General features: G+C 39.0%; 1 protein-coding gene across 1 annotated transcript in view; it reads right to left on the reverse strand.

Moving 5' to 3' along the window:
• The window catches only part of furinb (furin (paired basic amino acid cleaving enzyme) b), a gene marked incomplete at both ends in the record, with an annotated part of 111,779 nt that overhangs the window by 26,148 nt on the left and 72,555 nt on the right, over positions 1-13,076 (reverse strand). The window contains 2 exons of the mRNA XM_083893198.1: positions 1,504-1,676; positions 5,601-5,689. Of these exons, the coding sequence (XP_083749324.1) occupies positions 1,504-1,676; positions 5,601-5,689 (262 nt within the window). The remainder of the gene's footprint in view (positions 1-1,503; positions 1,677-5,600; positions 5,690-13,076) is intronic.

Raw genomic sequence — 13,076 nt, forward strand, 5'->3', positions numbered from 1 at the left:
TTCGACTCCCTACAGAAACACCTGCTGATCCAGAAGCTACACCACTTCAACACCCCCCCATCTGATTCACCTCATCCACAACTTTCTGACCGACAGACTGCAAGCAGTAAGGGTGGGCTCAACCACATCCCCTGTACTCACCATCAACACTGGGGTCCCACAGGGATGTGTGTTGAGCCCTTTCCTGTACATTCTCTACACCAATGACTGTCTTAGCATTTCACCCACCACATCATATCTCAAATACTCAGATGACACAGCCATCCTCGCACTTCTCTCAGACAACCAACCCACTCTGGACTATAACAACACAGTCACCCATTTCACCAAATGGTGCGCAGACAACCATCTCCAAATCAATGTCAATAAAACAAAGGAATTACTGTTCAGCTCCCCCTCACCCCAGCACCCCACCACCATAAACACCCAAACAGTCGAGACAGTGGACACTTTCAAATAGTTGGGAATAACTCTGGACAACAAACTCACCTTTGATCAGCACACTACGGACATCCAAAAAAGAAGCCAACAAAGACTGTCAGCCATCCGCCATCTCAAAGGACTATAAGTTGCACCTCACCTCCTGTTGTTACTCTATCAGAGCATTATTCAACCCATCCTTCTGTACTGTTCCACATGTTTCTTCACCATGCTTTCTGTCACAAATCGGGCCAAACTCACACGCATCACAAACACAGCTGCTAAAATCATTGGTCTCCCCACACCCAACCTCACAGAACTAAGTGAAAAATCCATCAACCGCCTAGCAAACTCCATAGTTCAAGACACCACTCACCCACTGCACCAATACATCACCCCACTACCCTCAGGACGAAGATACAGAACCCTCAAATTCAGGAGGGCTCGCCTGGGAAAAAGCCTGATCCCTGCAGCTATAGCGGCCCTGAACAGCAGGCCCCGCTGATCTGTCTGTCCAACACTGATCTGTCTGTCTGCTGTTTCACTGTGTCGTCATGTACTGTATGTTGTCACTGGTGTTGTGGATGTGTTGTGGAAAGCATTGTCTGTTTGTGATGCATGTCCTTCATTGTGCAGTCTGTGAAAACAAATTTCCCCATGTGGGACAAATAAACTTAATCTTAATCTAAAAAAATCTAATCTAAAGGGTTAAACAAAGACAAGTTGTCTCGAATTTATTGTTGAAATTCAACTGACTTTAATCTATGAACTAATTCTAGAGTTAAGGAAAACACACAAAATGTGCAACATTGCACACAACATAATGTAAAACCATAACTTGACATAGACAGATTTTAATATGCACTAAACATAAAATGAAAGCTAAAACTCCAGACATGATACTTTTGGACTGAATCAGGCTTGTTGTTCCTCTCAGCCTTTATGCGGCTAAGTAACTGTAGCTTTCATCTTCTCATGTACAGAAAAGCAAGACATTCACTTAAAGATGCTAGTTTGATCCTGACACTATGAAACAGGGAAGATAAAAGTAAATTATAAGTCCAAACGTATGCTGTGACTGACCTTGGTAATTCCCTGAAGAAAAGCCTCCTGAGCCAGCTTGGCAGGGCCGTCCAGTGACTTGCCATCATCTTCTGGGCCCCAGCTGGCACTGTAGATGTGGATGTGTTGCGGATTCAGGCTGAGGGAATGTGCCTCGACTATGTCCGTCACGTCCCCATCCAACATGCGAACTCCTACAAAACAGTCATGTCGCAACGCAGTGCAGATTAGATAACCAAACTAGAGAAGAGTTAAAGTGGTGGAGAAACAGTGACAGGATGACAGATGGTGTAATGAGAGTGAGGATATTAATTTTCGCTTAAAAGCAGTGTGTCAAAACATCATAAGATAACAAGATGAGAAAACTAAAGAGTGAAAGAAAGTGGTGGCACTGCAAATCACCTTATTATCTTCAGCCATACACACAAGAAAAGAAAAACCGACATGGGGGAAAAAAATAATCACAGGAAGAAAAACCTGGACTTCACAGGCCTCAGATTTAAGTGACAGTATACATCTTCAGCCACAGATGCGACTCGGATGGACACTACACTGTTTTAACATCAGAAAATTAAATGCCAGCTGTTGTTAAGCCAAGAAAGGCCAGTGTCTGACCACAACGAGAAGACTGACACACACACACACACACACACACACACACACACACACACACACACACACACACACACACACACACACACACACACACACACACACACACACACACACACACACACACACACACACACACAGATATAAATGAGCTGGGAGTTTACTGAGCCTTTGCAGACTGGTGTGTCCACAGGGTAGCACCAAATGCCACCTTTCATCATACCTGAATACAACCCCGCCTGAGCCTTTGAAGTGAGCAGCCTCAGATCACTCCTCTGAACATTAATGGCTGGAGAGAGGCATGAAATAAACCACCTTCAAATAAGGTCCATTACTGAGTGAGGACCCAAGACCTCAGATGCAATGCTACCACTGACAACATCCACACAGACTTCAATAACCAACCCGACTGCCCCACAGACACAGACATACATACGCCAGTGTTGATGCAGCCGAAGCACACATTACTCATGCTGGTGCAGGGATTTGCCATAACACAACTTTGAATACTGAACAGCCTTAACATTTTTTTTTTACCTGGGGTAAACACACAACATAAAACTCAACGTCTGCTCCTTGGTGATTATGCCAGTGCTGTATTGCAGCAGTAATGATAATCACTGTCGTAACAATATTCATCAACCTCCTGCTGCTTGACGTTTCCTTATTAAGCCACGGCTGCGCAGGTTCCCTGCTGCTGTAAGTCAAAAGGAAGCAGGTAGAGATGCAGCTGTGTGTACTGGAGGAGGGGAAACAGGTACAGTGGGTGGAAGGAAACACTGAGTGAGCCAAGTAGGGCCAATTACAGGCTTTAAACACTTAATCACAAATCATTGTTCAGTGAGGATGCACACACTGAGGTGTCGCCACAAACATAACTGCCTGTGCACATGTGAATATGCAGGCATTTGGAGGCGAATCACAGCTGTTTATAAACAATCCACTGACCCCCGCGACATGAACAGATTCACAGGGGAGTCATTTATGCGAATGGCGCCAATGTGCGACTCTGTCGAGGGATGCCGGGTAATGAATACAGAGAAGGAGAGTTATGGGTAACATCTGTGAACGGGTTGTCAGGCTCCACTGAGCCTTGTTGGCTACCATTGTGTCATTGACAGATAGTTTGGAGACAAAAGTTACAAAAAGCATTCTTGGAATACTTAATCAAGTGCAAGATATTTCATAGACAGAACAAAAAAAAATCCTTCAAGACTTAATTTATGCCGACACTTATTTTGATCAGCTTTTAAGCAGATGGTAAGAATAGATGCCCAGTGGGCTGTGAATTCAATTTTCCATTGGCATTGATATAATATTAAATTAAGGGTGCTTTCTCATCCCTAAAGATACAATAAGATGCTTAAAATACAGATCTGGCATTGCATTTCTTATTTGGGAAAGCAAAGGACACATAATAAAGGTGGGATGAACAAATGTGCTGCTCTGAGATAAAGGTCCAGAGTATAAGAATTAGTAATATTTAATGGCAAGATTGCAACAAATGGAGGACTCCTTATCCCTCACATTCCAAAGAGATTCAGGCAAATACAATGACCTTCACATAAAAGAAGACTCTTTCAAACTCTCTACACGATTCCATCTCCCTTTGTCAACCTTCTTCTTCATTTGGTTTCCAATCCAATTAATATATATAAAGCACATATAAAGACCAAGGTGCTTTGTTCCTGTGCATACAAGGTTAATGAATCTGGGCGTAGTGGAAGTTCTTCATTTGAGTGTTAAGCTCAGTGTCACTGGACCTTAAAGACCTCAAAGACCTTAAAGATGTTTCTTTCTTTGAGAAAAAAATATCTTCTCAATGAATACCTCAAAGAGCTTTCTTTATTTGAGACATTCACAATATATTTTATGTTGTTTCACTTTTGCATTTTTATATTGCTTAAAGGAGTCATATGATACCCTGTTTCTCCTAACCTAGTTCCCTGGTGTCCTCATGATCATGTCTGTGACATGCTTTTGGTCAATCACCCTGCCAAAACAGCCCTGTTCAGAACACTCTGTTTAGTAGTATCTCTTTAGGTCCACCTTAAAAAAAAGTGAAACAAAACTTAAGGGACAGGAAATGACATCAGTCACAGAGGCTACTGTGAGCTAACAGCAGTTAGCGTTTGGAAAAGTGTTAATTTGCAGGCTCTAGCAGGCACATTACTGTCATATATAACATGTATCCACTGGACATAAATCCTCTGAGGCTGGAAGTTTCAGTAGAACTCTGTGCTGCACTGTGGAGCCAAGAAAATAACTTTTTGCGGACTTGCGGTTTTCGGATACCGTTGCCCTCGCCAGCACTCTTGCGTGTTTTACGGACAAAGCGGAGCTCCACGAGACAACAATTCCAGAATTTAGCGCATTGTGGCGTCCCAGTGAGCGTGGAAGTCGAGTGTTTTATCTCCTGTACTTAGACTGAGGAGGACCACAAAACATGAGTAAGTCATCTTTTTTTTTTACACTTTGCTAACTGATAGGGCATCCAGAGTCCCAAATATAAGAATTTAAATTATATGAAAAACTGAAATACACACTGACGTGAGTATTCAGACATTTGAGGTTAAGCTGAAGTGTCTTGCATTTCTGTTGATCATCAAATTTTAAATCAATCTCACGACGGTAAATTCAGTTGAGGATAACAAAAATGTCAGTGTGAAACCAGCTCCTCATATCTGACCAAACCATGAGATCAAAGTAACTTGTGGACACAAAAGAACAAATCTGGTGAAGGCTACAAAAATGTTATGCTTCACTCAAAATTTCCCAGGGGCACAGTGGCTGGTTATCTCCAGGCACGACACTTAGAATTGAAGCCAATCAGTTTAATCTTGATTTCACCAGCCTGGGAGTCATTTAGGTGCTTTTCAAAGGAGCGAGGCATCTTTTTTTTGTCAGCTCTAAGTTCCAGAACATTTGGAGTTTTGGATACTGAGTGTAGATTGATGAGGGAAATAATTATATTATAATTTATATTTATATTTTTGCAGAATATGCCAACATACCAAACTGAGAGAAATCTGAAAGGGTCTGAATACTCTTTGAACGCAGTGTGTGCTTATTTATTTACAGACACACACCAAGGTCTTGAGCTACTCAAATTTTTTTCGTCAGAGAAATAGATAAAAAAAAATGATCAAAAGCTGCTTTTCTCTGCGGTAAAGGATCAAGGACAGTTCATTGTGTGCGCTTGCAGCAGAAACGGCAGAATAAATCATTAATCAGTCATTAATTGATCGTCATTGGTCCAGACGAAAAACCCAAATGTTCATCAAAATCCTTTAATGTATCTCTAATTAAATATGGTGCTAAATCAGGATAACTCAGATTCAAGTCCCAGATTAATAAAATCCCATTTAAAACAAATTATTTCCACATTCATTTGGGTGAAAGTGATTATTATTGTGAGTTTCAGTTTTAATTTAAATAATATTTAATTCATTTGGATAAATGATCTAAAACTAGACACTGTGTTCCCGATGATGTGCTTCACTCACCTCCAATTTTAGCATTATAGGCCACACCCACTCCACATACGCTGTTGTTGGCTGCAGCTGCAACTTCTCCTGCACATCGAGTTCCATGTCTGAGAAGAGAGGAGAGGAAAAACTGATGAAAGTAATAAATATAGAAATGATAAAAAAAACAAAAACATGAGAGCATCGATTTAATTAATTCAAGCCAAAAATATTACTCTTCTTTGTAATTTGCTGAACTGTGCGGAGGTTTTAAACTAAACTACTGTTAAAGTGTATCTAAAAATACACCAGAAGAAATGGTCCCTTTGTCAGTGCAGTCGATCTGAATCAGAGCTGTAACATAAACTAACCAGAAAGCCTACTGTGCCTTCACATTAAATTTGCCTACACATTTCAAACATTCAAGTGCACAGCGACCTAAATAGTGAATGTGGCATTTTTCCACCTAAACAGATAATCATCATCCAATTAATCAATTCTGATATTTTCAATTGAACACAGTTTTTTCTGTATATGCATTCTGAACAACTTGGGATATTTATATATATTCATATTTACTATGTCATGGTTATGACGCAGAAAACATGCATGGTTGGTTTTCTGCAACAATTACACTTAAGTGACAGTTGTGTGGTGGTTTTCTTCTGTTCCCTGCAGTGCCAATCAAATCTAATTAAAACACATCCAACTCTCAATAAGCTTGTCAGTGGTTATAATGTACTTATCAATATTCATGTGCAATTCTATCGGAATGCATAACAGCTTGTGCAAGGTTCGACAGTATCCTGGTTGTTCAAATCTTGCATATCTTTCCTCGTGTTGCACACATTACAGGATGCAGGAGTCATCCAACCTAACTTCACCTTGACAGCCACAGGACACATCCAAATGGGATATGAAATATTATTGATGTGCATGTATTATTCAGTCCCTCAGAAGTATCCTTGAGCCAGTCTGTAGTTTCATAGAACAGGCAGGTTCCCCATAGAACGCGGTCTACATTTCAGACATGTTAACAATCTTGCTTTTATCAACAACAAAAGCAAGAAAATGTCAGGTTGACACTGAAACCTGTGCAGCTCAGTATTATTGCAGGCAAAACAAATCACCATTAGTGAAAGGGATTTCATTTGTTTTCATTGACTTCAACTGTGTGATGTGACTGCAAAGGGACAATGTGGACTGAGCACTTGGCATTTACCATTGGTCATTAAGATTGTCTGCTGATGACAGAGCAGATATCCGATTAGGACCTGCACGGCGTCACGCCCACCTCCGGTGCTTTGCAATGTCAATATTATTGAAATGGTGCTAATTACATCCAGAGTATTTTATTTATTTATTTATTTATGTGTAAGAGCCAAAAGCCAAAAAATACTTTCTTTGTGATCTCCAACCTCCTCAGATGATGAGGCAGGGGACAAAGTCGTTTCGTAGGGTCAGAGAACGGCGACGCCTCCAGCTGGGATCCTGATTAGACTCTGTGTGGCTCTGTGATAAATTACCCACCCGCTGATTCTCAGTTTTGTTCCCGCTCAAACATTTTAGCATAGGAGCACTGCTGTTTTCTGCCTGATTAATCATTCTGTCCTTCTTGTTTTTATTTAGGATGGTGTGTGTGTGTGTGTTGCTTCCGAAACATTTCATTTAGGACATCACCACAGCTATCAACAACTACATGTATTAAAGTTTTATTTTTGTTTCTTTTTCCATAAGTTGCCATGACTGCACTTATTTTTCATTGACAGATATGCCCTTATACAAGGACCTTGATGCAGCATATGACAGGGTGTAATACATCACAAAGGTAATATAAGCATTATCAGGAGGTTAAATTATAGTTTTACTACTAACTAGCTCATTTCATATAGTATTAACGGTAGCTCCCACAAGAACACATTATGTACTCGGGGGTTAAATTAGGATTTATTGAGTAGGGAGACCATTTTGACAGGGTAAAGTAATGTAGTGTGATGCCTTAGAGCTTCATTACAATCCACATACACAAATAAGTTAATATATCAGACGATTAAAAAAACATCTATGAAAAAGCCTTTGACCACAGTCGGAGTTAATAGATTCCAGATGGTCTCAGTACAACATATCATCGCTGCATGTGGAGTGATAGTCAGACATTTAAGTAAGTATTTACTGTTTCAGCAGAGACTCCCAGTGCCACTGAGACAACTGAGAAGTGGTGCTCGCCAGATCTGTCCTGACACGTTTTCAGATTTTAATGTACCTGAAAGCATAAAACCTAACAACAAATGCAGATGTAATCTAAATTTAAAGATGTCCAAGATGCTAAGTGCTTGCTCTGTAATTTAATGTAGTGGGTCACTCACTGCTGCACACTAATCAAATACTGGACGAAGGTATCCAGTGCAATTAAAAATTATAAGAAAATTTTACCGTTGATACTTGTGTGTGTGGGTTTTCTCCTCCCACAGTCCAAAAACAAGCTGAGGTTAATTGGACACGCTGTGAATGTGAGACTAAAAAGTTATTAAAGTGTTTGACTGGACTGTGATTGATTGGGCGACTGAAAGTTTCTTCTCAGAGATCCCACATAGGCCACAAAATATGAATAGTTAGTACCATGGTTACCCAGACGGTTTGGTCTACAATGCTTGCATTGTGCCATCATTTTGCATTTGTTATACCTCTGCAATTACAGTCTTTGAGTGCTAAATGTCAAGCTTCCCTGCCAAATCACAGCACAATCTGAATTAAAAATACAGTGGCATTTCTAAAATGTGAGTAAATAGCCAGTCTTGTGGTTGTTAGGGTCTTGGCCTCGCAAAGGAGTGTTTGTAAAATCACACAATTTCAGTTCATTCAGATGAAAACGAAGCAGGTTTATAGTATCAAAAATGTGTATATAACAATTATTATAGTCCCAAAAATAGATGAACTTAATCCCAAAACTGGGAAATGAATGAAAATAAATTAGTCCATGTTTATTGCTTACATTTTTTGTACGCCGTTACATCCCCAGCAACCAATCATTGCCACTGCCCACGGCATTATTACACACATACACAGACATAGATTACTTTTGAAAGGCAAGAAAAGCTTCAGTCTTGTGTCTGAAGGTTGGTCAATCACTTTTTGGCATGTGAAAAATTGCATTTTACCTCTATTGGTGCTTTGTAAGTATTTGAACTGTTAAAAAGAAGTGAGTGAAAAAAAGCCTTATATTAAAAGCCAAGAAAGCTCCTACTTTGTGAGTAAAAGGTTTGCCTCAAAATAAACCAAGTAATCTTTCAGCCACAAGGTTAGAGCTACAAATACTTCTTTTTTTAAGGAGAAAAACTGCATTTTACTGACTGTATTGGTTAGAGTCTCATAAGGAAAAATAACGAAGATAATAAAGTGTGAGCAACCCAAATTGTGTTTATTGTTTCTACTGGTATACTTGTAATAAAAATCTATATTACCTATCATTTATATTTATTTTTGTATTTTCTTTTAAATGCTTGTTCTGTAAAGTGTCCTTAGGTGTCTTTAAAGACACTTCAAATATCATTTATTATTATTTTGATTATTATTTTTAGTAGGGCAAGTGAGAAGAACGCTCACATTTGCAAACTCATAACCAACTGATATGTTCAGTCTACCTTTCATCAGAAAAAACAGCATGCTCTTTTAAGGTGTTCATGCACAATGCTGGTCACAAATGTGTGCACATACCATCTCTCACAGATTCATAAAAAAAACCTCTTAATCATCCAACAGCATGATCACATATCCTCAGACCATGGAGCTGTGGCCGCAGATGTGATGCCAGGTGGAGGAGTCAGCCATGATGGTGAAAAGTCAACACAGAGAACTGGGAAGACATTTCTGGGGGAAGCTGTGTGCATCAAGATATGGCTGTTTGAATCCTATCTGCATTTGCACATGCGTGTCTGTGTATACTTGCGAATGACTGATTGGTCTGGGATAAGTTCAGTTCAAACAACCGGACGGATTAAAATATGCAGCAAGGCTCGAGTGTATACCAGAACAAACAAAGGGGTTAATAGTGAAGCCACAGTTTAATCCATCAAATCTCTTTCTCTTTGTTTCTAAGACACTTACCTAAAAACCTGTATTCCGTATTCATCTTAAATTGATTGAAAGAGGTGAGAGACATCAATAAAAGGATAGTTCAGGTTTTTGTAAATGTAGTTGTATGAGGAATTGACATATTTTCACCACTGAAGCATGATTTTCCCCTGCCATGGACACTTGTGGGAGTCGGACACAGGTTCTCGCTAATAACATGGCTGCTGCCAGGAAAACCGAATTTCACTTAAGCAGGTGTAGATCTTAGTGAAATGTATTCTATCTTATGAACATATTTGCCCCCCCCCCCTCACTTTTAGACAAATGTTTATGTACTGCTATGCTGTCATGTGACCTTTGCTTTACCAATATTGACATGAACTTACCAAATGAGGTCGCATCACACCAACATCGCTCACCAACATTTTCTCCATGTACTTTGGCGTGGGAGAATGACCGAAGAACAAACTTCAGTTTCCAGATGGAAAAGGCTAACTAAAGTCAAGAATAAGCAACCTACATATTAATCAAATATCATAGAATTAAGCAGGTGCAGATATTATTAGGACTGCAGCAATTGATGCATTATTGATTAATTATTAAATAAATTGCAAACAATTTTGATAATAGTTTGTGGACAAAATAAGATATTTGAGAGATATCATTTCAAAGTTTGGGAAACACATTTTGCAACAATTAACCAATTATGAAAGTAATTGTTGGTTGCAAATTGGACTGTATTAGGTGAGCCTTTTTGTCAAGAGGCAAAATCAGTTTTCTTTGTCTTCTATCTTTGATGGCAGCCATATTATCATTGAGCGAATGGCAGCTCCATGCTGTGGCACACTGAGCAAAGTTGGTGTTAATAATAATAAGGGAAAACCTTATAGAACTACTCTTCAAAAGCACGTCAGCGACTTTGGGTGCAACCTCATCCGTCAAGAAAGTCAATCAAAGCAAATTAATGGTTAATATCTGAGCCAGAGGACTTAAAAAACGACCTTATTATTATTCCAAAAACGAACTTTGTAAAAATGAACTATAACAAAAGCTTAAAGCTCAGATAAAAGACTGCTGAACCGCAGGCGATCTGCTCACTGAAGCCAATGTGACCTTCCTTATCTTATCGAAAGAAGTAAAAGGAACGGAGAGTGGCAATGTCTTTATCTTTGCTCCTCAAGACGAGGCACTGTTTTCAGTCAAGTCTTAACCCTGTCATTTACAAGACAATAAAGCCATGTCACTGTCTGAACACAATCTCTCTGGGCCATGATGCAACGTCCCGTAACAACAAACCACCCAGACTCGATATAAAACACTGAGCGATTAATGACCACCCACACTTCCACCAATCACATATGCTCAGAAATGGTGTCATCTAATTGAAGCTGTCATTTAAATGATGCATAAAGTTTTATATATTCCTGTTTGCTCTAGAGCTGACATAGAATTAAAATAAACAATAACAAATTGATTCTGGAATCTGGGATGGGACAGTGAGCAGTTACAAGAGAGATGTACAATTTGGGATGCAGAATTTTGCAGGTGGTGCAGTAAAGCCTATAATAGAGTGTCATTTTAATATGACATCTGCTGTACAAGTTTGATTTTTCCCCCCAACATTTTAGACTAATATCTTTATTTAATCAAGATGTATTAGACTAGATTGTGAAATGTGAGTGAACAATTTGAATGAGATTAACTTATACTCATTTTATGTCACTATTTATTTTGTAGTCACTTCAGAGCTGTCTAGCGTAGGATGGCCTTAACGGTTACAGGCTAATCTTTTTAGTTGGAGGTTGTGTGTTGCCTGATGAGAATACTGATCACTTTCTCCGGTCACAAAGATTTCTGTTCCACTATTTCTGGAGAGGGGTTTCAAACTTAAAAAACAACTGACAGTCTCTCTTATATTAATATCAGCATCAGACAGTCTCTGTGGTGGTGTATGCAGAGGCTGTTTTATTTTATTCTGAGATTGTTCTTGTGCTTTCATATTCTGGGGCAGCAGTGGCTCAGTGATAGAGTGGGTTGTCTTCCAACCATAAAGGTCAAGGGTTTGATCCTTGACTTCTCTAGTTTACATGCTGATGTATTCCTGGACAAGACTCCACAGACTTTTAAATTATACCAATAGCTTACATATAGAGCTATAGAGTTACACAATGCTCTCATTTGCATCTCTTCAGCCTCCCACAGCCCCAAGTGGAAGTGACGTCCTTCGGAGGCATTCTTTTTTTTTTTTTTACACAAAACAGTGTACAATTTTCTTTTTTCATTAGTCACCACGCCGCAATATTAACATTGATAAAAATGTGATTTATTTTTCTAATTATAAAAATGTTTCATGCTACAGCAATGAAAATTGTATGCTAAATCAATGGGACAGTCCCAAAGAAGAAGTAGAAAAATCAGGAAATCAGCCAACAGCCAATCAGATTTCTTAATTTGAGAAATCTGTTTTATATCTTGTCAAACTCATTTTCGGTTTCTGAAAAGGAGCAAATGACTTCTTTACGTTAAGGTGTATCTGCACAGTACACTGATGTTGTCTGATGTTTACTCCCAAAAAGCTCTACTGGCATTAAAACATACAGAGCAAATTTCAGAAACCTGTTTTGCTCAGTTTTCTCTAAATTGTATGTATATCTATAGTTAAAGCATCTTTGTTGTTGCTGTAAACCCTCAACACTAAACTAAATGTCTAAAGGCTGCATGGTGCATTTTTCTTTTGTGGTAGTCAGATTTACAGTTAAATGATTTAGGTAAAATATTGAGTTGTGATTGTTTTTGAATTCACCTTTTAACTCAAGCAACAAAACATCACAAGCACCAATGCAAGGGACGAGGACCCTTTAAGTTTTCATTTGTTTCTTATATTTGTGTATTGCATTTTGAGAACTGGCATACAGCATAGTACAATCAAAAATAGAACAATTAACATTTTAGAGTGCTCCCCTTAAGGCACAGAAGACATAAAACTAATGTTTTAAGATGCAAAGTAGTACACTTAATGATGACTAAATGTGTTAAAATGGCTCTATAGGTTTTAATAATGACGGCTTTGAGGAACAAAAGCACATTATTACTCGCTGCTGATGTAACATTCTGTTTCTAATGGTCCAGAAATATGTTTGCTGATGGGTGACAAATGCAAACACAGTCAGTTGGTTGTGTGGAAAGCTTGTGTGTAGAAATATACATGTCTAAGTGTGACAGATGCCTTATCCAGGCCACTTGGCATTGCATTACACTGGTTTATATAATCAATTTTAGATGGACCGAAAAGGGTCTGTTCATTGCAGCTGCCAAAAGGATGAGTCTATTTTCTGCTCAGCTCAGCTGTGGTCTTCAAATAGTTGCACTAGAATTTGAAGTGAAGATCTTTTAATTCTGTGGTGCCAAATCCAACTTTATTCATTAGATGATCAAACGTGCTAC

This window comes from Microchirus variegatus (assembly GCF_963457635.1).
Source record: "Microchirus variegatus genome assembly, chromosome: 8".
Lineage (NCBI taxonomy): Eukaryota > Metazoa > Chordata > Actinopteri > Pleuronectiformes > Soleidae > Microchirus > Microchirus variegatus.